Source organism: Loxodonta africana, chromosome 11 (genome assembly GCF_030014295.1).
Source record: "Loxodonta africana isolate mLoxAfr1 chromosome 11, mLoxAfr1.hap2, whole genome shotgun sequence".
NCBI classification, from domain to species: domain Eukaryota; kingdom Metazoa; phylum Chordata; class Mammalia; order Proboscidea; family Elephantidae; genus Loxodonta; species Loxodonta africana.
The window spans coordinates 10,506,840-10,533,117 of record NC_087352.1 but is presented as its reverse complement, the minus strand read 5'-3'; the positions used below and the strand labels follow the sequence as shown (position 1 = coordinate 10,533,117).

Sequence of the window (26,278 nt, the reverse complement as noted above, 5' to 3'; positions counted from 1 at the left end):
TCTCTGGTTATACAGGGAAAATCATTAACGCAAATTTGCAGGAAATCATTTTCTACTGAAGAAATCCAGGAGACTTATGAGAACGGTCTAAATTAATGTCTGATGATATACTGAGAGATAAAGTAAAAGTAGTTTTATGTAAATTAATTCATGATATTCATATGATTTGAAATGAGCCTCTTTAATTATCAGATAACTCAACAGAATATGATGTAAGAAGCCTCATCCTATAGTTTAACCAGGAACAATTTGAGATAGTATCCATTCCTTTTAATCTCTATCAAGAAAAATATGCTCCTTAGTGAAATTTATACTTTGGAAACCAAAATTATTATGGGCTTTTTATGGTTGTTTTCTTTTCAAAAGATCAGTTGTTAGTTCCCTTGAATAATAGCCATGATCAAATATTTGATGTACCAATATAGTTATGCTATAAAAATGAAATAAAATGAATTTATGTATTCAAAAAAAAAACTAGATTTCATTGGCAAATTCCATCAAATATTCAAAGAAAAATTAAGCACCAATTCTACACAATGTCTTCCAGAAAACAGAAGCAGCCAGTATTACCCTTGTAATAAAACTAAGCATAGATAATACAAAGGAAACTACAGACCATATAAACTGTACAGTGAAATTTGAAGCAATCACAGAAATTTGAATATTTTTGTTAGGTATGATAATGGCTTTCGGTTTTGTAAAAAATAATCCGTATTTAAGAGATACCTATTAAAGTAAGTAGGTGTGAAAAGAAATACAGTATTAGGGATTTGTTTAAGACTATTTCAGGAAAGATAAAAGGGATAGATTCAGCAAATGTGGTAAAATCTTGATGATGTTGAATCTGTGTGATGCGTACATGGGGTCCATCATTATCTTCTGCTTTTGAGTGTTTTTGAAATTTCTCATAATCAAACATTGTTTAAAATCATTGGTCCATTTGTTCAAATCCTGCTGCTGTGTGAACTAGGGCAATAGTCTTAACTTTCTATAGCCTGTTTGTTCATGTTGCAATAGATACCATTTACCTCACTGAGGCTTAAATACAATAAGAATAGTGACCTGGCTGTACTTCAACTGATGTTGAGCTTTTTTTCATAAGAGAGGTGTCCACTCTCTGAGAATGGACAAGTTATTTAGAAAGTTCCACTTCCCTAAAACTTGCCTTGTTTAAACTGTCCTCCTCTCGGAGCAGGGCAAGGTACTAAGAAAGCAGGTTAGAGGGAAGGAAAGAATCAGTAGTACCAGTCCTACCTAGACTAGTGTGGGTGAAACCTGGAAGCAAGTCTAACACTTAACCAGCTATGATGATGGGTTATTTTTCTCACCTAAACCATTTACTCACATACCTTTTTCCCTGAAGATCTTTTCCTCTTTTCTCACCCTCAACAGATTGCCCCCCAGCCAAGACCTTATGCAATTCTCACCTCTTTCCTCACACTTCTGAGTCAAAACTTTCAGGTTCTTTTCCTTTTCTAAGTGTCGCAAGTGCAGTAACACCAAAAACCAAACCCACTGCTGTCGAGTCGATTCTGACTCAGAGTGACCCTATAGGACAGAGTAGAACTGCCCCAGTTTCCAAGGTGCACCTGGTGGATTCGAACTGCCAACCTTTTGGTTGGCAGCCATAGCACTTAAACACTTCGCCACCAGGGTTTCCGCAGTAACACCACATAGGCCCTAATTATCAAGGACAGAAGGTCCCAGAATCTCTGATTTGAAATCTCAGGGAGGATTCTTGACAACAGGGGTACGTTATGTTGGTTCCATTCAAAAACAAGACTTATTCATGTCTGTCTAGGACCTGTCACTCAAAGAGGAAGTATAAATTAGCTGAGAGCTTAACTCTTGACTCCCAAAACTCTCTCTCCAACAAGGATCCTACCCTCTGGAGCTTTGTATCTATATTTACTGCACAGACATTACATATAAGACACGGTGTCCACCCTAGAGGAACTCACAGGCTACTAAACTCTGCAGGTTAGAGAATATACAGTTCTGGCTACATCTAATCTGCTTTTAAGCCTACCTATTAAATTCTTAATTTCAGTTTTATTTTTTTGTTGTTGTTTTGATCCAGGGCTATATGATTCTTAATAGATTTTGTTCTCTGGTGAAATTGTCCATATTTCCAAGAACATGTTATTTTTAAGTCCATGTCTAGTATTCTAGTATCTAAATCATGTGGGGGTCAGTTTCTATTGCTTTTCTCTTGGTTTTTGGTCATTAGGCCCTTTTTCCTAGAAACACTGAATAATTTTGTTTTTAATGACAGACATTGCTTGTAAAAAATTGTGGAGGCTCTGAATGGTGTCCTTATCCATTGAGGATTTATTTTCTTGTGACAGGAAAGTAAATTCCCAGCAGGTCATTTCTGTCCAAAGTCGGATATCCATTATTCATCTCAAGTGCCTCCTAGAAAGGTAGCTGCCCAGTAACACTGACCAGAGTTAAAAGTGATTATCCTTTGATTCAGCGTGAATTCTAAAAATTTCACTCAAGGAAGTAACAGTACAAGTGCATGAGGATGGATGTTACTGTCCTAAATTTTTCAACGAACAGTTGTTTAGAAGACACAGACTGAACATTCGTCAGCAGGAAATTGGTTAATATATAATCTGTATATACTGGAATACTGTGCAATTAAAATGCTGTAGATCTATATTGATAGAAAATGTTTCTTTACATATTGAGTGAGAAAATCAAGTTACAGAATAGTATGCATATTACCATCCTAGTTTTGTAAAAGTGAGTAAAATCTGTATCCATATACACAGAGAGATATCTAAAAAGTTCAACAGTCACAGTGCACGTGTCAGTGGTGTTTCCACCAACTTTCACTCTTAGAAGTGTTTTTTTCTGTATTATGTACATTTTTAGGGGAAAAAAATCTTTTTACTTTGAAAAAAAAGTACAAAGATTCTCCAGTAGGTTGATGCATGGTCACAATGGCAAATCATAACCCACAGCTAACACGTGTGTGTGTGTGTGTATGTGGCAGTCACAAAAGAACTGAACTAGAGCCCTGTTTCAACCAGGCCTGCCCTGTTATTTTTAATTAAGTGTATCAATAAATCCCTTTTGTTTCAGCTAGTTTGAGTTTTCTATTAATTACAACAGAAAGCATCATAGCTGACATAAAAACCATGAAGACTAGTAGCCCACTCTAGTATCTGGCAATGGTACAGCAGAATATTAAAGGCCCTAAATTTCTGATGGTAATGTGAAACTTGAAATATCACAGAATTTAAGTATTTAGTGTCCTGGAGAGTTGTTGTCATGTGCTGTCGAGTTGATTCCAACTGATAGTGACCCTGTAGGACAGAGCAGAACTGCCCGATATAGAGTTTCCTAGGCTGTAATCTATATGGGAGCAGACTGCCTGGTCTTTTCTCCCACAGAGCTGCTGGTGGGTTCAAACTGCCAACCTTTCAGTTAGCAGCTGAGCACTTAACCGTTGCACCACCTGGGCTCCTTCTTTCACTATTAGGTCCAGAAGAAAAAAAACTGTGGAACACTGATCCCACCCACATTAAATATACATCTGGTTGAGTAAGCCCTTCAACCAAGCATACTTAAAAACCACTAAAGTGTCTGAGAAGTACAGGGTGGTGTTCAAAATTCTCTGTGCCCTTAAAAGCTTAGTTGAACATCCAAAGGGCCTCAGTTGGTGGTATGTTATCAAATGTTCCCTTATCTTTTACACACCCTTTTCTTGGGAAGCTTTATGGAATTAAAAAAGTTTTGTTTTGTTTTTTAATTCAGTCTGTTCTTATCACAAAAGACTCAAGAAAAGAAAGAAAGTGAGACTTATATACTACTGATGGTACACTGTTCAGAGAAACCCTTACACGGTAAGATAAAAACTTAAGTCCATTACTACTTGAGAAGAGAAGCTGAGCAGAGGACAAGCATTAACTGCAAAAAAGTCTTATACTCAAATTGCAGATTTTGTGTATTTTTATTAAATGATACTGTCCTTGAATTAATTTTTAAGGCCTTGTACAAGAAACCTTTTCCTAGTACAGTTTATTTTGAATATTTGGGGTTGAATTCACTAAAAACTTCTCAAATATCTGTCCTGTTTATAATAGGTTTACCCTCTCTGTAGAGGTCAACAGTGACATGGCACCTAAAATTTGTCAGGCACTGGGTTGAGGTCATGGTGATACAGCAGTAAACAAAGTTCCTGCTTTCATGGAGCTTACGTTCTAGGGGAAATGGATTTTGTCATGTACAATACTGCTAAAGTTCTGACCTTATTTGTCATTTTTAAGGCCTTGCTTTCATGTAAGCTCTGTTGAATGTGAAGGTTCTGACTGAAACCCTTACTGTAACATTTGTAGAGTTTCTCTGCTGTGTGTTCTCTTTGGAACTGTGACATTCTGAGCTCTGCCTGAAACACTGGCAATATTCATACAATAAGTTTTCTCCAATGGAACTTGAATGACTGTGAAAAACTCAGCTTATTCTTGAATTCCAAAAACACGTTTTATAAATATCCTCTGCTGTGTGGATTTTCTGATGAGAATGAGAAGTCTATGTTCTGAAGAACACTTTTATCACACTCATCACATGTATTGGATTTATCGCCATTATGAACTCTCTGATGAACCTGAAGACATGAACTCTGACTAAAGCCCTTACCACATACAAAACATTTGTATGGTTTCTCTCCAGTGTGAACTCTTCGATGGGCTTGAAGATGTGAGGCCTGACTGAAACTCTTACCACACGTGCTACATTTATAGGGTTTTTCTCCTGTGTGGATCCTCTGATGAACATGAAGATACGAGTTCCAAATGAAGCCTTTCCCACATTCTTCACACTTATAGGGTTTCTCTCCTGTATGGACTCTCTGATGGGCCTGAAGATGTGAACTCCAACTAAAACCCTTACCACATGCCTCACATTTGTAGGGTTTCTCTCCAGTGTGGACTCTCTGATGGTCCTGAAGATGTGAACTCTGACTAAAGCCCTTACCACATGTCTCACATTTGTATGGCTTCTCTCCTGTGTGAACTCTCTGATGGGCCTGAAGATGTGAAATCTGACTGAAGTCCTTACCACAGGTTTCACATTTGTATGGTTTCTCTCCTGTGTGAACTCTCTGATGGGCTTGAAGATGGGAATTACGGTTGAAGTTCTTATCACACGTATCACATTTGTATGGTTTCTCTCCAGTGTGGATTCTCTGATGGGCTTGAAGATTTGAGGCCTTACTGAAGCTCTTCTGACACACCTCACATTTATGTGGTTTTTCTTCAGTGCTGACTCTCTGATGAAGGCCAGAATTCTGATTAAGTACCTTATCACACACTTCCCATTTGTATGTTTTGTCTCTAGTACAGGCTCTCTGATGGGCTTGAAGTTGTGATGTCTGACTGAAACGTTTATCATAAACATCACATTTATAAGATTTCTCTCCAGTGTTATCTACACAGTGAATGTTAAGATCAAAGGTATGACTGAAGCCCTTCTCACATCTGTCACACTTATATGGCTTCTCTCCTGTGTGAAAAATGTCATGATTAGGAAGAAAGGAGGTCTGATTAAAGCTCTTAGCACATACTCGACATCTGTAGGGTTTCTCTCCTGTGATGGCTCTCTGATGAGTTTGCATATGTGAGTTCTGACTGAAGTCCTCACCACACTCATCATTCCTACAGCACTTCTCTCCTATGTGAACACTCTGATGAATGGAACCCTTACCTGTTACTGCTGAGTCGATCTGATGAATGGAAAGCAATGAGCTATAACTGATAGCCTTTCCACATTCACTATTACATGTACGAGGCTTTTCTCTTAACTGTAATTGCTGATGAAGTTCAAGATTAGAGGCAACGCTGAAGCCTTTTCCATTCTCATCAGAGGAATGCTCTCCTGAGTGGATTATACTATGCTGGGATGGTTTCTTCATGAAGTCTTTTCCACAGTTATTGTGGCTAAAAGCTTTCTCTCTTTTGTGTACTTCATGGTCATCACAGTGATGACAGCTCTTTTTCATAACACACTGATCACATTTACACAATTTATTTTTTACGTCAACTTGCTGACACCTATTCTGGTAATTCTGTGTCTCTCTCAGATACAGCTTCCTCCAGAAATCCCAGTTAGTCCTAAATGGAAACTCTTGATTTTTGATACTAATGGAACTCTCCTCTTGAAGCTTCATCACATATTTCCCATCTTCAGAAACCTGAATGGATTCTCCTGCCCACATCTGACAGGGGGAATCATTTTGAATTAGCAACTTGGACCTCTTGCCTTGAAGATTTGTTACAGAGTCTTGATTTCTAGTTAATTTACTTGCAAATTGCTCCCACACTTGCCAGCAGATAAGGACTTCATGTAAAAGGTATCTTAACCCTGCCTTTTGAAGAGCCTCTATCTCATTTTGACTCCTGTGTCCTGGAAAGATAAAGAGAATTGAGAGATGAACACAAGGACAAGTGAATGTGTGTTCACAGATAAGAAGACTGCACATGTAGATTATATCGGGAATCCTTCCTCAACCAGTGGAAAGTTCAGCTTGACTTTATCACTGTTTTTTCACGTCTATGGAAACAGAAAAGTGGTCATTAGGTCAGATTCATTTAGAACTAGACTAAGTCTTATGTAAAAAGTCACAGTTAGAAATATGGACGCTATAATGCAACAAAATGCTGTCCTAGAGAGATTTTTACAGAGGAGAAATTTTACCTCCTAAAATATAAAAAAAAAAAAAAGTATAGTCCCTTAAAAACCACCTCTTCTTTTGTGAAGCAGGTGTATACATAGGATCTACCTAATCCCAGCTATTTGTAAGTCTCAAAATCAAGGCTGCATTGCACATCTGTAAATCGCAAGCCAGCGTGAGTCAATCCTTCAGTGTTTACAGATGGATTATCCAGCAACGCTAAAAGTTATCAAGGAGGAAAAAAGGGAACATCTTAAGAAAAAGTGAAAAGAATGTATCTGTAAAGGGAAATATCTCCTCTGTCCTGATAATGAACCCATGAGATAGTGCCTTTATTTCCTTAAATTTAGCTATTAAATAAATATGTTAAACAATCTATACTTGAGAAAATTTCCCCTCCATTTCAATGAAGTCCTAGTACACAATATTCAATTAGTGAATCTTATCGCCTGAAAAGAAATTAGGAAACTCATTCCCGTAACTGACATATCCTATAGGAGTAAAGCACTGATAATTTTTGTTGCACAATTTGGCTGAATGTTCTAGTAAACCTGCAACAGCTAATATTATTTTCTAGGTTCCACAGACCTGTATCTGTACATACCAAAAGGTGCTATGGTAGCTAGGATGCAAGGTGACTCCCAATGATCCCTGTCTCCTACTAGTCATACACTTTTAAAGTTCCGTCCCATATTGTACAGTGAAGTTTGTGAAAGCTGGAATTCAATGGGGCTGCCTTGTTTTTTCTGGGCCTCACAAGTTTTCTGCCTTTGATACGGGGCAGTCCTTACCATTTTTCTATCACTCTCTATTAGTAGAAAATATTTGTGTTCTCCTCCTCTGATAGTTTTCTGCCTTGCACAGATTCTAGGTTTCACAGGTTTTACTGTATTAGGATTGGGCTGTGAAACCAATATGGCAGAAGATGGTACAACACTTTCAAGGCCAGGTCATAAAAGACATTTGTGGCTTCTGACTCTGTTCTCTTGGATCAACTGCTCTGGGGGAAACAGGTTGCCATGTCTTAAAGACACTCAGGAAGTCCTAGGGAGAGGCCCACTTGACAAAACTGTGGCCTCCTGGTATCAGCCAGCAAGGAGCTGAGGCCTCCTGCCAACAATCACATAAATGAGCCCCTCTTGGAAGTAGATCCTCCAGCCCCAGTCAAGCCTTCAGATGACTGCAGATCAGCGGAATCCTTGACTGCAACCTTATGAGGTCCTCAGCCAGAATCACCCTGCTCAGTCACACCTGAATTCGTGACCCTCAGAATCTTCGAGATATATGTTTGTTGTTTTAAGCTGCTAAGTTTAAGAGTAACTTGTTATCCAATAAATAACTAATACAGGTGCCATAAAAATTATAATTAGCTTAGACATTTGTCAGAAGACTAACAATGTTCTGAAATAACCCTTTAATCACACTGGTTTATTCTATACCTGTGAGCTGTCTCCAGGAGGAGCGAAGACAGTGAGGTCCACTTAGCACCATTCTCTGTTTTTGTTTTTAAGGATCCTTAAAGGAGAAGAAACCCTTTAATTTGTGCTTCTGTGCACTAAAAATAGACCTCAAGGACATACTTTATAGATGGAACGGGGCAGCTAGATGGATAAATAAACTGCAAAATCCTGGGACATTCTGACGTTTGGCAAAAGAACTTTTAATAAAGGAAGTGGGGATCAAAAATGCAGTAAGATTTGTTCAGCCTTCTGAGCGATGTGAGTTATATGGGCGCATCCGCTTGTCAAAACTCATCAAACTGCACACTTACGATCTGTAACTTTTACCTCAAAAAAAAAAAACTGTAAAACAAATGAAGAGCCATTTTACACTCTGAAAACTCCTGAAGCTGTATGTTTAGAATTTGTGCAGTTTTCTGTATATAAGTTAAATTTCAATTTAAAAAAAAAAATTTTTTTTTATTTCAATAGTCTACCCAAAATTTGAAAATAAAGATTTGTTCAAAGAGGCAATGCGGCTGGGAAGCTACTATTAAGAAAAAAATGAGCAATGGCAATAACTGGGATCATAACTCCCAAGGTGGGTTTGTAAACAAAAATGAGTCAGTCAAGTGAACCTGGCGTCCGACATTCCTGACCTCATTAAACCTTCATGCGGGAAAAAGAAATGATAAAATGGCCAAAAAGATTTTATCCCCCTGTTACTCACAACACGCAGGGCCTAATCTATCAGGTTAGCAGATACATATTCCTGGGTTTTGTTGTTGTTGTTTGATTTGGTTTAGTTTTGTTGGTGCTCATATCCAGTAGGAATGACTGCAATTAGTATGTTTCAGGCTGGGTATATCTAAGGAGCTCTAGTGGCACACTGGTAAAGCACTCAGCTGCTAACCAAAAGCTTGGTGGTTCAAGCTTACTCGGCAGCTCCGCAGGAGAAAGAGCTGGTAATCTGCTCCCGTAAAGATTACTGCCAAGATGAGCCTATGGGTGGTTCTACTCTGCCACATGGGGTCACTAGTAGTTGAAAATCGATTCCACGGCACCTAACAACAACAACATACACATTTAAAGATAAATGAGGGAAGGAGGAAGTGAAGACAAGGGGGACATTAAGGAAGGAAGGGAAGGAATGCCGGAGAAAGGTGAAGGCAGTGCTAAGAGGGTGTTACTGAGTACATGGATAAGGCAGTTCTCACTAATGGTAAAGCAGATACACAGCTCAGGAAAAGCTCTGAGGGGAGCCTTTTCACAACTATTCAAACGAGACCCCCTACACATCCATTCATTCATTCATCCAGTCAACAAATATTTAACAAACAGGTAGTAGGTGCCAGCACAACGGTTAAGAGTGCAGCTGCGAACTGAAAGGTCAACGGTTCAAACCCACTAGCAGTGCTTCAGGGCTGTCAAATGCAAGTACTCAAGGTACTCACCCGAACATCCATCTCCTTGGGTTTCTGTCTCCATCATCCAAAGCCTCTCTTCTTGCCCCAGCTGTAGTATCGTATCTGGTTTAAAGGGTTGACACCCTGTGAAAAAGAAATGGCAAAGGTTTAAGGTGAATACATTAAAGGCAAAAAATTTAATTCCAATACTACAATCTTCATGCATTCTAAGTTGTATTTTTCAAAATTTTGATCATGCCCGACTATGATCCAGTATACAAACACATAAATGTAAATCAATGAATTCATCAAATGGCCTGATTCTAAATAGTATTTACCTTTATACATCTCTTTTCCTGTTTTCACTCACGATTTTCATTGCACTGTCTGCATTTCCTAACAAAGAGCTTTGATATTTCCATCCTATTTCATTAAACCCAATAATGACGCAACTCACCAACTAACTTTAAAACCCACCAATATGCTGCAGCTAGAATGTGGAAATAACACACAAGGTATAGACAAGGTGTCCCACAAGAATTAGAAAAGTCAACTCCACAAGGTCAGGGAACCATTTCAAGAGCCCCAAAGCCTTGAACACCTGAGGATACAAGGATACCCCAGGGGACTGAAATCCAGTGTCAGGGGGCACCTGTTCTCACCCACAGAGACCAGGTTCCTGAAGTTCTCCACCATCACATCTCGGTAGAGCTTCCTTTGAGCAGAGTCCAGCAACCCCAGCTCTTCCTCGGTGAAGACCACAGCCACGTCCCTGAATGTCACTGTCTCCTACAATAGCAAACACACAACCTCAATCTTATAACCAATGCCCACTTGGAGAGGGGCAGCACTGAGAAGGTGGAGAGGACGGGTGGGAAGCTATTCTGTATTCTGAGGGGCTTGAGTCAGTTTTAGGTAGGTTCCTCCTCTTCTCCATTTCACACTGACAATTCCAGGAACTAATTTTCTACAGTCACATCAAAAATATGTACAATTAAGAAACAACCCCTGTATATTTAACTTGGCACTACTTGTGAATATTCCTATAGCAGGGTCACCTGTGGCAGACAGGTATCAGCTGAGCTTCCAAACTAAGACAGACTAGTAAGAAAGGCTTGGTGATCCACTTTGAAAATCACCCAATGAAAACCCTACGGATCACAATAAATACTGTTTGATGTTGTTCTTGGGTGTTGTCAAGTTGGTTCCGACTCATAGCGACCCCACGAACAACAGAACACTGTCTGGGCCCGCATCGTCTTCATAATCATTGCTATGTTTGACCCCATTGTTGCAACCACTCTATCAATCCATTTCATCGAGGGTCTTCCTTTTTATTTTGGTGACCCCTCTACTTTACCAAGCATGTTGTCCTTCTCCAGGGACTGATTGCTCCTGATAACATGTCCAAAATGCGTGAGATGAAGTCTCGCCATTCTCGCTTCTAAGGAGCATTCTGGCTATACTGCTTCCAAGACAGATTTGTTCATTCTTCTGGCAGTCCATGCTATGTTCAGTATTCTCTGCCAACACCATAATTCAAAGACATCGATTCTTCTCTGATCTTCCTTATTCATTGTCCCGCTTTCACATGAACACAAGGCAACTGAACATATCATGGATTGGGTCAGGCACACCTTGGTCCTCAAGGTGACATCTTTGCTTTTTAACACTTTAAAGAAGTCTTTTGCAGCAGATTTGCCCAATGCTATATGGCGTTTGATTTCCTCACTGTTGCTTCCATGGGCATTACTTGCGGATCCAAGTGAAATGAAATCCTTGACAACTTCAAGATTTTCTCTGTTCATCGTGATGTTGCTTATGGATCCAGCTGCGAGGATTTTTGTTTTCATTATGTTGAGGTCTAATCCATACTGAAGGCTGTAGTCTTTGATCTTCATCAGTCTAACATAGTGATGGAAGATACACAGTGGCCACAACAATGGACTCAAGAATACCGGCAATGGCGAAGGTGGCTCAGGACTGGGCAATGTTTTATTCTGCTGTACACAGGTTCACCATGTAAAAAAAAAATTAGTGCCAATTCAATGGCAAAAACAACAAGCCAGCATAGGAGCTTTATACTAACAACCAAAAGCTACGAGCAATCCAAACGTCCTTCAAAAGGAGAATGCTGTTTATCTCTCATAAGAATTAACTATGATATATTCATAAAATGGAATACAATTCAGCAATAAAAAGAATGCATACGACATAGATGAATCTCAGAAAGAAGTTAGATAAAACTACCACCGCCTCCATCAGACTGAGTCCAGTACAACTAGATGGTGCCCAACTACCACCACTGACTGCTCTGACGGGGATCACAATAAAGGGTCCCAGGCAGAGCTAAAGAAAAATGTAGAACAAAATTCTAACTCACAAAAATAGACGAGGCTTACTGGTCTGACAGAGGCTGGAAAAACCCTGAGATTATGGCCCCCAGACACCCTTTTAGCTCAGTAATGAAGTCACTCCTGAGGTTCACCTTTCAGCCAAAGATTAGACAGGCCCATAAAACAAAACGAGACTAAAGAGGCACACCAGCCCAGGGGCAAGGACTAGAAGGCAGGAGGGGACAGGAAAGCTGGTAACAGGGAACCCAAGGTCGAGAAGGGAGAGTGTAGACATGTCGTGGGGTTGGTAACCAATGTCACAAAATAATATGCGTACTATTTAATGAGAAGCTAGTTTGTTCTATAAACCTTCATCTAAAGTACAATAAAAAAAAGTTAGACACAAAAGAATACATACTGTATGATTTCATTAATTATATTAAATTTGAAAACAAGCAAATCTAATATATGATGGCAGAAATCAGAACAGTGGTTGCCTCTGGGAGTATGAGGAACTGACTCCAAAGGCATATGAGGGAACTTTTTGAGGTGATATAAATGTTCTATGTCTTCTTTTGGGGGGGTGGTCTAATACAATTACACAACTGTTAAAATGGGGGATATATCTATCATTGAACTGGACGCTTAAGATCTGTGCATTTTTTCTAAATAAATTATATTTCATTTAAAAAAAAAAAGTTTCCATCAAGTCAACTCCAACTCATGGAGACCCCGTGTGTGTTAGAGTAGAACTATGTTCGATAGGGCTTTCAATGGCTGATTTTTCAGAAGTCGATTGTTAGGCCTTTCTTCCAGGGTACCTCTGGGTAGACTTCAATTACCAACCTTCCAGTCAGCAGATGAGTGCTTAACTGTTCATGCCACCCCAAGACCCCTCATTTTTAAAAAGCCCCCTACAGACATCTAGGTCAATTGGCATAATAAAATCTATTTAAGAAAACATTCTGCATCCCATTTTGGAGAGTGGTGTCTGGGCTCTTAAATGCTAGCAAGCAGCATCTAAGATGCATCAATTGGTCACAACCTACCTGGAGCAAAGAAGAATGAAGAACACCAAAGACACAAGGTGATTATGAGCCCAAGAGACAGAAAGGGCCACATAAATCAGAAAACTACATCAGCCTGAGACCAGAAGAACTAGATGGTGCCCTGCTACAACCGATGACTGCTCTGACAGGGAACACAACAGAGAACCCCTGAGGGAGCAGGAGAGCAGTGGGATGCAGACCCCAAATTCTCATAAAAAGACCAGACTTCATGGTCTGACTGCGACTAGAAGGACCCCAGTGGTCATGGTCCCCAGGCCGTCTGTTAGCCCAAGACAGGAACCAGTCCCAAAGCCAACTCTTCAGACAGGGATTAGACTGGACAATGGGATAAAAAATGATACTGGTAAAGAGTGAGCTTCTTGGCTCAAGTAGACACATGAGACTATGTGGGCAGCTCCTGTGTGGAGGGGAAATGAGAGGGCAGAGGGGGTCAGAAGCTGACTGAATGGACATAGAAATACAGGGTGGAGAGAAGGAATGTGCTGTCTCTTTAGAGGAAGAGCAACTAGGAGTATATAGCAAAGTGTATATAAATTTTTTGTATGAGAGACTAACTTGATTTGTAAACTTTCACTTAAAGCACAATAAAGATTTAAAAACAAAGTCCCCTACAAAAGTGTTATGAATCAATGACAAAATTTATTGGGAGGCACAGCAGTGTACGTGCTTGTTTATAGTTTCTGAAAATCTAAAAACAAAAAAATGTGAATCTTTCAAGATAAGTACATAAAAGAATGCTGTCATAAAAAAAGTTGAAAACTGTACATACGCTCTGACTATAATTATGTAAGATAAATAACATATATGTGCATAAATATATATGTACATAATATAAAAAATACGTAAGGGCATATGAAATAGTATGGGGAAAATAACTGATTTGCCAACAACATAGCAATGTGGGTTTGTTTTTTAATTTTTTTATATCTATGAATTTTTACACTATTATTTGTGACATAAAAAAGTTAAACCAAACCGCTGGCATTGAGTCGATTTTAACACATAGTAACCATAAAGATGGTAACAAAATAAGACAAACCAAAACTCCAAACAAAATAAAAGCTAAAAACAAAAAATAGAACCAAAAAAAAAAAAGAGCAAGTAATTGGCACATACTGTCCTTTTTCCTTCTCAAGGAAGAGAAATAACATGTGTCTAATCTTTGGAATCGACTCGACGGCAGTGTTTTTTTTTTTTTTTTTAAATCTTTGAGAGGGAGACCCTGGGTGGTGCAACAGTTAATGCACTTGGCTGTTAACCAAAAGACTGGCAGTTCAAGTCTACCCAGAAGTGCCTTGGCAGAAAGCCCTGTGATCTACTTCTGAAAAATCAGCCACTGAAAACCCTACTCTGACACACACAGGGCCGCCACGAGTTGGAATCGACTTCACGGCAATGACTTTCTGGCTTAATCTTTGAGGAAAGAGGTGTCATTTTAAGAGATAAAAATCAAAATTCAACTCACCTGAAACTTGGTCATTTTCTCCTGCTCCTTCCAGGGATGGGTAGAGTCTTGGGAAAGTAGAACTGGGAAAGGAGAAAGAAGCCATCAGACATGGCCCAAGCCCACATGGCTACACTGGGTGAATTAGGAAAAGGTGACTCCACCTTCAGCACACACCACTGGCCCCTCAGCCAGGGGCCTCTGTGCAGTGAACAACCTGCCCAACTCAAAACAGCAAGGCTTTTATGGATTGAGTTGTGTCCCCTAAAAATGTGTTGTAAATCCTAACCCCATACTTATTATAATCCTACTGGGCATGGGTTTTCTTTGTTATGTAAATGAAATGGTATTAGCGTAGAGTGTGTCTTAAATCAACCTCTCTGAGATATAAAAAGATTAAACGGGCAAATGAACAAGCAGAGATGGGGGAAGATAGATGCCATGCCATATGAAGATCACCAAAGAGCCGAGGAATAGAAACTGAAGAGACACGAACCTTCCCCCAGAGCTGAAAGAGAAATCCTTCCCCTAGAGATGGTACCCTACATTTGGACTTCTAGCATCCTAAACTGTGAGCAAATAAATTTGTTTGTTAAAGCCACTCATTTGTGGTATTTCTGCTATAGCAACACTAGATAACTAAGACAAAGGCTAATGTAAGAGCCCTTGAGTTACCATTCTCATCCTGGGAAATCAAAGACAGTACAGTATACCAGTTACAACAGTGGACTGTGGGGCCCAAAAGGTACTGATAACTAACTAACCCTGGTTAAGTTAATTCACCTCTCTGTGCGTCAAGTATGTCACCTGCAAAATGAGAACAACAGAGCCTACCTCACAGGGTGGTTGTGAGGGTCAAAAGTGTGAGCAGATGGAAATGCTTGTAAGTGATTTCCCTGTAGCTGCAGAAAAGCTGGTGGTATTACACAACAGAGGAGTCAGTATAATCATCCCAGGGTCTTTGTGAAGCAATGTTAAATAATGGTCATAATACAGATTATTCATCTTTGTTCATATGTATGTTAAAGCTGAAATTTCAAGTTGGGGTAAAAAGAGGGGAATACCTTAAAACATCTGTTTATCTCCTACATCCCTGGTTTCCTTCTTCGTTGCATATTATAGTGAAATGAGTTCCTTTATGTGGCCTTTTGCCTTGGTTCCTTGGCAGATTGCGGGATTTTCCCCCTAAATGCTGAGGAGTTGTTACCTTTACCTAGTTCTTTGGAGAAACTACTTGGGGAATTTCCCAGGTTGTTTTCTTTCAAGGGTTGTTACTTTTGTCCAGGGAAGAAGCTGGTCTCTGCCAGCTGAAACTGTTACTTTTATACAAGAACTGAATTGACTGACATCTCACAGGTTTGTGACTCCCCCAAAATGATTGGCTGTGCCAAAACCGTGCAAGGGATTGGTCAATTTACTATTCAAATAGTGGCTTGAAAATCCTCCCAGTAGGACTGAGTGACCTGTGGTTCACCAAAGGGATTGGTCAGTCTGTGGCTCTGCTGGGCGGGCCATGCCTTAAAACTCACAAGGAGCTTGCTTATTTAAGCAGCCAACCCCACAGAGGTTTTGGGAGAGGAAAGGAGAAGTGAGGCAAGGAAATAACCTTGAGACCACGAAGAGCCTGGAGCAGAGCAGTCTGGACCTGAGGTTCCTCCGAGGGGAACCTCCTAAAAAGGGCTGTAATATGGGTCAACGGCTGTAACACTGAAGACAGAAAGTGGACCACAACAGGACCTGGCAGCAGAGAGCAAGCAGCAAGAGGCCTGGAAGGGGCTCGGCGGCAGAGCTGGCAGGGATGACAGAAAGCTGTTGCTAGGAGAGCAGCTAAGAGAACTAAGCAAGCTGTGACACTGGCTATGAGCTGGAACAGTCAGCAGTAGAGAGGCTGATGACAGGGAGGGTGAAGGCAGGGAAGCTGTGCACGCCCAAGAGGGGGCATGCACAGCTGAGAGGAGTCCTGCTAGCACAGCCAAGAGCAGCTGGGAAGGCTGTCCTGTACTGAAGAAGGGAAGAATGTGCTCTCCACCTCAAGGGAGCCTTCTAAACCTCGCCTATCCTGACCCCAAGTTGTTTCTATTACTCCCAAGTTGATCCTGCTCCCTGTTATTTCTCTAATAAACCACATAACTGTGAGTATGGTCTGTGAGTTTTGTGCAACCACTGCAACAAATTATTGAAGCCAGCAGAGAAGTAGAGAATGCACTGGGGGTAGGAGGGTGTCATGGATTGAATTATGTCCCCCCCAAAATGTATCAACTTGGTTAGGCCATGATTCCCAGTATTGTGTGGTTGTCCTCCATTTTGTGATTGTAATTTTATGTTGAGAGGATTAGGGTGGGATTGTAACACCACCCTTACTCAGGTCACCTCCCTGATCCAGTGTAAAAGGAGTTTCCCTGGAGTGTGGCCTGTACTACCTTTTCTCTCTCAAGAGATGAAGGGAAGCAAGCAGAGAGCTGGGGACCTCATACCACCAAGAAAGCAGCACCAGGAGCAGAGCGCATCCTTTGGACCCAGGGGTCCCTGCGCCTGAGAAGCTCCTCGACCAGGGGAAGATTGAGGACAAGGACCTTCCTTTAGAGCTGACAGAGAGAGAGAGAAAGCCTTCACCTGGAGCAGACACCCTGAATTTGGACTTGTAACCTACCAGACTATGAGAAAATAAATTTCTCTCTGTTAAAGCCATCCACTTGCGGCATTTCTGTTACAGCAGCACTGGATGACTAAGACAGGGTGATGGTAGTGGAGTGGAAGGCAGGTGGTGTCAGAAATAGTGAAGAAGTTGCACAGTAAAGGTATGTTTGACCTCCACCTCATAGGAACCAGCTTTGTGCCAATCCTGATTCTTATTCCTCAGAAATTTCAATGAGTCATTACGCTACAACATACACACACATCGTACTCTGTTATATTTAGCTACTTAATGAACACTTAGTGCGTGTCAGATACTATTCTCCACACTTCAGATACATTCTCTTTTTTAATCCTCACAACTACCATATGAGGTAAGTACTGAAATGATCTGTATACTACTAGTTAGGAAACTGAGGCACAGAGAGGTTAAGTCTTCTGCCAAAGGTTACCCAGAGTCAAGTTTCAAACCTGACCGCCCAGATCCAGAGCCTCAATCTTTTTTAAAAACATTTTAGTTTGAGCTAATTTTAGACTAACAGAAAAGGTACAAAAATAGTACAGAGTTCTTGTCTACCCCTCACCCAGCTTCACCTGTTATTTTTCATAGGTAACGATAGTACAATGTCCAAAACCAAATTAACACAGGCATAAAGTTAACTAAATTTCAGACACTATGTGATTTTTGTTAGCTTTTCTACTAATGTCCTTTTTCTGTTCCAGTTTTCTAACTGAATTTAGTCTCCTTAATCTTCCAATCTGTAACAGTTTCTATATTTGTCTTTCACGACCTTGACACTTGTGAAGAGTTGTCGTTAGGTGCCGTCGAGTCGGTTCCGATTCTTATCAACTCTATATACAACAGAACAAAACACCATCCAGTCCTGCCCCATCTTTACAATCGTTATGCTTGAGCCCATTGTTGCAGCCACTGTGTCAATCCGTCTTGTCAAGGATCTTCCTCTTTTTCACTGACCCTCTACTTTACCGAGTATGATGTCCTTCTCCAGGAACTGGTCCCTCCTGGTAACATGTCCTAAGTATGTGAGACAAAGTCCCGCCATTCTCGCTTCTAAGGAGCATTCTGGTTATACTTCTTCCAAGACAGATTTCTTCATTCTTCTGGCAGTCCATGGTGTATTCGATACTCTTTGCCAATACCATAATTCACAAGCATCAATTCTCCGGTCTTCCTTATTCATCATCCAGCTTTTGCATTCATATGAGGCGAATGAAAGTACCATGGCTTGGGCCAGCTGCACCTTAATCCTCAAAGTGATATCTTTGCTTTTTAACACTTTAAAGAGGTCTTTCACAGCAGATCTGCCCAGAGCAATGTATCCTGTGATTTTTTGACTGCTGCTCCCATGGGTGTGGATTGTGGACCCAAGTAAAATGAAATCCTTGACAACTTCAATCTTTTCTCCCTTTATCATGTTTATCATGTGAAGAGTACTGATTGGTTATTTTGTAGAATCAGTTGTTTTGTAGAACTGATCTCTCACCTTGGGTCTGTCTGATCCTTCTCATGGGTGAATGAGGTTATGTATTTTTTGCAAGAAACCACCAGAAGTGATGCTGTGTCCTTCTCAATGCATCATGTCACCGGGTTCATGACGTCAATGTGTCTTATTACTGCTGATGTTAACCTTGATCATTTGGTTAAGGCGGTGTCTGCTTAGTTAGCGTTATGTGTGGCTGTAAAGTTAGCATCTTTCCCTTTGGAATTAACAAATATTTTAGGTAGAAACTTTAAGACTCTGCCAACGTCTTCAATAATTATTATGGTGGTATTCTGCCTAATAGTGATTTTCTATTTCTCTATTTCCTTTTACATTTATTAACTGGAAGTTCACTGAAGGAGAATTTTTTTAGGGAAGATGTATCCCTTTTTTCCCTGTGTATTTATTTATCTATATATACACACACATACTCATGAATATTTACCTTATCTTATAGAATAAAATTCAGTACTATCATCACTTATTTTGTTGCTTAAATCGATCCACCTTTGAACATTAAGAACTCCATCAGGTTGGCTCCTGTGTCCTTTTGACAAACCCCATACTTTCTTGGGCATTCCTTACCTTCTGGCATAAAATTTCCTAGGGAAAGCTGAAGTCTTAACTACTACATATGATGCTTCATGTATGATCAACCTGAACAGAGTATTTATCCCCAACCAATTACTGTTCCTTCCTGATATCGGTGAGAGAAATCCAAGATGGAAGTCCAATTACGTTCCCTTCCATTTGAAAACACCTCCATGGCTTCTCCAGTGCTTTTAGGATAAACTCCAAACTCTGTGGCATCCCACACAGACAGAACTTTCCATGTCCAGCTGCTCTTCTCTCTAGTTCCTCCTTGCACTCTAAATCTCCAGCCTTACTCAATTACTAAAACCAGTGACTATCAAGTGGATTCTAACTCTTGGTGACCCTAGAACTGTGCTCCATAGGGTTTTTGATGGCTGATATTTTGGAAGTAGATTGCCAGGCCTTTCTTCCAAGGTACCTGAGTGGATAACCTTTTGGTTAGCAGCCAAGCATGTTAACCATATGCATCACCCAAGGACTCTGACTCATAATAAACTCCCAATAATTGTTAGATGTTGTTATTATCATATCATCATTACGACCCAGTGATAAATGCAAAAGTGATGCATTGGTCCTGGTTCATACCCAAGTAAATTTGTTTTAGGACATGAAAGCATTATTGGTAACAGGATATCAGCTTTTGAACACTAAAAAAGTTGTGGCTTCTGTATCCAGTCAAAAGTGAGAGAGAAAGGACAAGAAATATCTATATGGATCATTTTTATCATTTAGTCACCTGAATTCCATTTTCAGGAGTTCAGAAAACAATCAGAACCACAGGGCCCTGTATCCAGCTGCCAGGAGAACACCCGCACCAGCCACAAACAACTGAATAACTTCTCTCTGTAAACCCTATAAAAGTGCTGGGCGCAGGGGAAAGCCCCTGCAGCATAAGAATCTGCAGTCTAGGCGGAGAGACCAACTGGAAACCAAGAGCAAGTTGAATTCCAAATCAGCAAACAGAACTCATCATCTTCTCTTCTTTAACTCCAACTCTTCCTAGTCCCTAGCTTTCTCATGTAACTACCATTTTTTATCATGTGAAGCTTTGGAATTGCTGTAAAAGTCCTCTCTCTCTTGGCCTCTACATATTTATGAGCATATTATAAGTTCTCTTAAATCAATGTCTGGAATTTGCATTAAAATACTCACGCAAAAAAAAAAAAAACAGGAAGATTAAATTACAAGGTTTGCAAAATGTTAATAACATTTGAAGACAGAGAAGGGTTGATGGCTACGTGAGAACGCATTATATTATTCAATGCGTTTTAAACTTTCATAAGTTATCAAATACAAAAGTACTGTAAATATGATACAACTTTGGAAAAGCATTAAAATATATACATACACACACACACACAAAGAAACAACCAAACATAAATACGTTAACACGTTTATAGTTGTTATCTCTACATCCTGGAATTATGGACACTTTTTATTTTTCTTCTTCATATATTTCTCAAATGCTCTATGATGAGCACACGTTATTTCTATAATCAGAATATAAACATAATATCATATAAACTAAAAAACTAATTAAATGAACATAGCCTTCAGGTCCTCTAAGTAAAGTCCTAAATTACCTTCTGTCTTAGACTGGGTTCCCTAGAGGAGCAAAACCTATTAAGTATTTATACAGATTTATCTCTAGGAAATGGCTCATGTGATTGTGAAGTCCCAAATTCGTGGGTCAAGCATTGGGCTGGAAGCTTCACCTGACTCATGTGGTTGCAGAGGCTGACGAATCCCAAATCAGCAGGTGAGACGACAGGCTGCTGGCTCAAGTCCCAAGAATTGCAGGTCAAATTATGATGTGCCAGATGCAATATCCAGAGCAAGAGAGAACTTTGCAAGAGCATCCATATATACTGAATGGGAGCCACACCCTCAAGCAAATTCCCATTATATCGGTTAAAGCAATGACTTGAGTAAGGCTATGACTCAAGATACACCCTAGGATAATCCTGCCTTATTAACATATAAAGGTTTAAGATTTACAACACATAAAATGGAAGATAATTACACAGCCAAAAAATGGAGGACAATTACATCAGATCACAAAAATGGAGAACAATTACACAATACTGGGAATCATGGCCTAGCCAAGTTGACACATAACATTAACCAGCACACCTTCCTAGTTTATTACAAATAAGCCTCCTCCTTTCAACCACAGGAATTACCATCTTTTAGTGCTGAAGGAGTGTATGGCATAAACATCAAGAAGCCAGGCTGTCTGGGTTCAAATCCCAGTTCCAATTCTTCCGTGTTGTTTGACTTTGGGCAAGAAACTTAAATTCTTTACAAAGCAGTGTTCTCATCTGTAAAACAAAAATAATAAAAATACCTACGGGGTGTGTTATGAGAATTAAACTAAGTAACCATAGAAAGCCCTTAGAAGAGTACCTGGCACTCTACATATTAATCAGTTAATTTTTTTTTTTATCATTCATCAACACATGTCCCATCCAATCTCGTTTATTCTAAATATCCTAACACTTTCCCAGCAGAAAAAATTGCCAATACGTAAAGTAAATCTGTTCTCTATCTAAGAACATATTAAGTCCTTATTAGGACGTTACCAGGAGCCAGGGTGCACGCCCTCCTCTCTTGCAGCCCTCTTTGTGAAGTCAGGGCTGAGGAAGGAAAGCAGACTAGAAATAATCACAGTTCTGTCACTAGTTCAAGATAAATTACAATGGACGCCCCCAAACATCACCTGGGAGTGAGACCCACTCATCCTTTAAAAAAGCGGTGGGAACAGTCACTAGAAATCCAGGCACAGTCCCGCTTCCTGCAAAGATCAGAGAAGGGGCTGCACCGCAGCTCGGATCCCCTTGCGGGCTCACAGCTTTCAGGGAACTTAGCGTTTCTTGGGTAAGAAACAGTAGTTTGGGAACAGCTGGCCACCTTTCAGCATGCATTTTAAGCATTTTTACATCTAGTCACGTAATTCTCACAACATCACTGCGCTAGATAAAACTATTATTTAACCTATTTCACGGAGAAAAAATTAAACAACTCTTCCAAGATTACATCGCCAGGAGGCGGCAGGGAGTACAGACGAGGGACGTGAGGGATAGACACTGAGCGCTCTGGAACCCTGCGAGCAGGACCCGACCCGTCTCCAACCCGGGGGCGCGCGAACCGCCCAAACGTCCAGGGCACGTAAACCGTCGCACCGCCCCCAGCCGCTGACCGCAGCTTCTCTCCCCCGAAGGCGAAGGCCGGCATCTGCGGGCCCCAAGCCCAGGCTCTAAAAGCTCCGAGGAGCCACGGGGGCGCAGCGTTGACTCACCTCCCAGAGCAGATTGAGGACCAAGGCCTCGCCCTCCGCCTGCAGAAACGCCTCAGTCCATACTCAACTCACGGACTACACTTCCCAGAATCCCCGGGCAGGATACCGGCAATAGACCCGCCCACCCAGGGCGGACGTGCCTCTGACTACCTGTTGGTCCTGGACTACACTTCCCAGAATCCTCGGCCAGGTAGCACTTGTACTAGGTTGCCGCTTTAACATTAAAAAATAGTAATAAAACCAAAGCCATTGTTATCAAACGGATTCCGACTCATGGCGACCCTATAGGATAAAGTAGAGCTGCGTCATGAGTTTCCAAGGCTGTGATCTTGAGGGAAGCAAACTGGCACATCTTTCTCCCGTGTAGCAGTTGGTGGGTTCAACTGCCAACCTTTTGGTTAGCAGCTGAGCGCTTAATCACTGCGCCACCAGGGCTCCTTTTTAAACATCCAGCAAAAAAAAAAAAAAAAAAAAAAAAGCCCGTTTCCGTCAAGACGACTGAGACTCATAGCAATCTCTGCCTTTTGGAGCCCTGGTGGCACCGTGGTTAAGTGCTTGGCTGCTAACCGAAAGATGGGCAGTTAGAATCCAACAGCCGCTCTTTGGAAACCCTATGGGGCAGTTTACTCTGTCCTATAGGGTCGCTGTGATGATTTTAAACGTAAGCCAGTTCAATTCACAGCCACTTCTCAGGGGCTATAAGCACTTCAGCTTTTTTCTTTTCATTCTTTCTTCCCTCATTTTTGCTGTTTTTGAATTACAGTAATATGTGTGACTGTAAATGACTGTACAGGAAAGACAAGCGAAGCTTGAAATCAGAAAATAAAATCACTTAATAGCAGGGAAACAATGTATAAAAAAATGGAAACCCTTAAAGGGACTGGGACTTTCACTGGACACCGAACTTTAAGGAACAGAGAGCCTGATACTTGATTTGATTCTGATTCTATTGATTTCTTTACTCGACCTGTGTCTGCATCCTTCCAGACCTCTAATAATGTTTGTTCCCGGGCACAATATTTTCATTAAAAGATCCGAAAGACTCACAAGAAGGAAAGTAACCTCTGATGAGGTCACAAACAAAAGTGTTACCGGACCTCCAGGTCTCACTCAGCCCGACATGAGGCACGAGTGGGGCAAAAGCAAAAGAACTTTGTTTGGCCAAGCACAGGACCACACCAGGACATGAGTTGCCAAGATGACTCTCTAATTGGCAAGCACAGGAGTTTATATACAGGGAGGAAACAGAATAGGGGTGGGCTCTTCTTCTGGGTGTGTACAGGGACATGGCCCATCAGGATTGGTGGACAGCTCCTGTAATGATGCCAATGTCAACAAGTGGGCTTAGTCGCTCTGGGGCCCTGACAGAGGGGAAATGGCAGCTGCCTGCCTCAAAAGGCTCCCACTTTTGTTAGTTTTTATTGTTTCTTTTGAAATGTGGTATTTTCTGGCAAATGAAAGGTGCTGCACTGTCAGGAAAGTGAAGGAAAAAGTAATTCTTGGGGGCTGGGAAGCCTAGATTATATCTCGAAAAATATTTCTTCCTTGGATTCAACTTCAAACTCTCGTTATCTACATCCACCCTGCTCTCGACATTATAAACATGACAGACTGTCTTATTTTTCTACAAACCTGTTGAAGTCAATGAGCCAGGATTATTTAGAAAATGGGGGTGGAGGTGGTAGATCCTGTCCAGATAACTGTAACAAATGCAACTCTTAACAGCACACACTGCCTACTTTTCTACTGGTAAGCAACAACAACAACAAAAAACGGTGTTTGTGACTAGTATACAAAAGTAGAAAGAAGAGAAAAATGAATGCCCTTATCACATTCCCCAAATGCAAGTTAGCAATATACTCCCACATTTGATTCATCTGTGACTTTCTTCACTGGTGTAGTACTTGTAAATCACCTCTTTTGCATCATGTCATTTCTCTCTAAATATGTCCACATGTATCTCGAAAAAGCCATGTATTTCTTAGCCCAAAATATCAATTACACCAAACAAAATTAAAAATAATTTTTAGTATAATAGTCTCTATGTACATTTCCAATGATTATCTCAAAAGTATCTTTTTAGTATTAATGTCCAAATCAACAACAGAACAGGTGCATTCATTACCTTGATTGTTACGTTTCTTGAGCGCCTTTTAGTCTAGAACAGTTCATGTAATTGACCTGTTGAATAAACTAGGTCAGTTGTCATATAAGATCTTCCACGTACTAATACACACATTGCTGTCAAGTCGATTCCGACTCATAGCAACCCTAAAGGACAGAGTAGAACTGCCCCATAGGGTTTCCAAGGAGCGCCTGGTGGATTCGAGCTGCCGGCCTTTTGGTTAGCGGCCGTAGCACTTAACCACTACGCCACCAGTCAGCTAGCAGATGGGTGAACTAAACAAGGAAGTCTGATTCCAGAATCTGCTTTTAACCATTGCAATATAGTGCTTGGAAACTAATATTCTGGTTTGGCCCCTTTAACACTAGTTTACCCTAAAATATCTTAGTTCTCTCAAGCAGCAATGGAGAGATGAGGTCCTTGGTCTGAGAACTTGGCCAGTCTCCCTCGGAAATGTGTTAAGAGAAGGACGAGCAGTAAATAGTAGATGAAGCAAAGCATTAGCTGTGCTCACAAGCCAGGAGCGCTCTCCCAAGTATACAAGAAACATACCTTAACATTAGCTGGACTACACATGCATTATACGTTTTTTGTCAACCATACAACGCCCCCTTGCTATTTTCATAAGCAAGCTATGCTGTGCATTATACGTGGGGACACATTATTTGCAAAAAATATGGTTTACCTGCAAGGACTCATAATCTGCAGGATTCTTACCTGAATATGCCCCTCTTTGGATTTTTCTACCAGGCACTTCTTTATGCTCCAATTGGGATACTTTATTTGCTTTGAAAGGTCCATGTCCTGAGAATGGGAAAAGATACAATGTTCAGAGACTATGTCATTCCAAAATCACCTTGTACTCTCCCTGCTCCAGCATTAGTTGTCCAATACTCCATCCTCTCCTCCCTTTAGCAACAGAACCCTCCAAGTTCTAGCTGGGTACATGTCCATATTATCCAGCAAATACACAGATGACATCGGGAGTCAAATTCCTGACAAGATGAGCCTGGAACGTCTTACTGTGCCAGAGAGTAAGGACGTACTCAAGCTTGTGAAAATAAATGATGGGCAAACAGGACTGAAGGGACAGCTCTTCCAGAGTACAACAACCATCTAACAAATATTGAGGGAGTGACTGAGGTAGAAAATCCTCCTTTTACAACCATCAGAGTAATAACCAATTTAAGCTAGACTTAGCATTAAATGCTAGAGCTAGTGGGTCCAAGTTTGTTGAGAAAACAAGCTACTTACAGAGCCAGAAAATATCTCCCCACAAATTATTGTCTACAAAGGAAAAAACAGTAACTTCATTGTGGAAAAACTCAGCACAAACCCACCTTAGCCAAGTGATGCGAGTTAACCCCACCTACAACGGGACAGACACATCATGTTTCCTTACGTCATTCACCACAGACACCATTTATGGAGTACTCCTGCCAAAAAAAAGGTGTAGTTTAAATCCCATCATAAGTAAACCTCAGACAAATCCAAATAAAGAGACATTCTACAAAATAACTTCAAAAATATCAAGGTGATTAAAAACAAGGAACGAGGTAGTGATCCAGATTAAAGAAGCCTAAATACAATGTGTAATTCTTCATTGGCTCTGGACTAAGAAAAAAAAAAAAAACTGTAAAAAATATATTACTGGGAAAAGTGATAAGATTTGAATAAAGTCTATAGTGTTATGTACAGATATTAAATTTTCTAGAATTTTTTGCTTACACTGTAGCTGTGTAAGTGAATAT

The 26,278-nt window shown here is 40.5% G+C and overlaps 1 protein-coding gene across 4 annotated transcripts; it reads right to left on the bottom strand.

The window, feature by feature from the left end:
- Positions 1 to 688: 688 nt before the first annotated feature.
- Positions 689 to 22,503, bottom strand: ZNF233 (zinc finger protein 233). 4 transcript variants are annotated; one of them, XM_023543124.2, is made up of 6 exons: positions 22,403 to 22,503; positions 21,288 to 21,425; positions 14,396 to 14,457; positions 10,187 to 10,313; positions 9,573 to 9,668; positions 691 to 6,411 (listed from the first exon to the last, which is right to left on the bottom strand). In XM_023543124.2, the coding sequence occupies exons 2-6, from the start codon at positions 21,322 to 21,324 to the stop codon at positions 4,493 to 4,495; spliced, it is 2,241 nt and encodes a 746-aa protein (XP_023398892.1). In that variant the 5' UTR covers positions 21,325 to 21,425; positions 22,403 to 22,503; the 3' UTR covers positions 691 to 4,492. The 4 variants fall into 4 exon arrangements, with proteins under 4 accessions (XP_064149846.1, XP_023398894.1, XP_023398892.1 ...); XM_023543126.2 differs by lacking the exon at positions 14,396 to 14,457 and having other exon boundaries at positions 690 to 6,411; XM_023543125.2 differs by lacking the exon at positions 22,403 to 22,503 and having other exon boundaries at positions 21,288 to 22,354.
- Positions 22,504 to 26,278: the final 3,775 nt, after the last annotated feature.

What these genes read in the sequence shown, in the direction of transcription:
- ZNF233 (XM_023543124.2), bottom strand. Translation starts at nt 21,324, where the DNA reads ATGTTTATGCCATACACTCCTTCAGCACTAAAAGATG. An exon ending in CAGGAACCTGGTCTCTGTGG is followed by an intron (nt 9,669 to 10,186) that starts GTGAGAACAGGT and finishes TCTTTTTCACAG; the next exon opens with GGTGTCAACCCTTTAAACCA. An exon ending in CCAAGGAGATGGATGTTCGG is followed by an intron (nt 6,412 to 9,572) that starts GTGAGTACCTTG and finishes TTATCTTTCCAG; the next exon opens with GACACAGGAGTCAAAATGAG.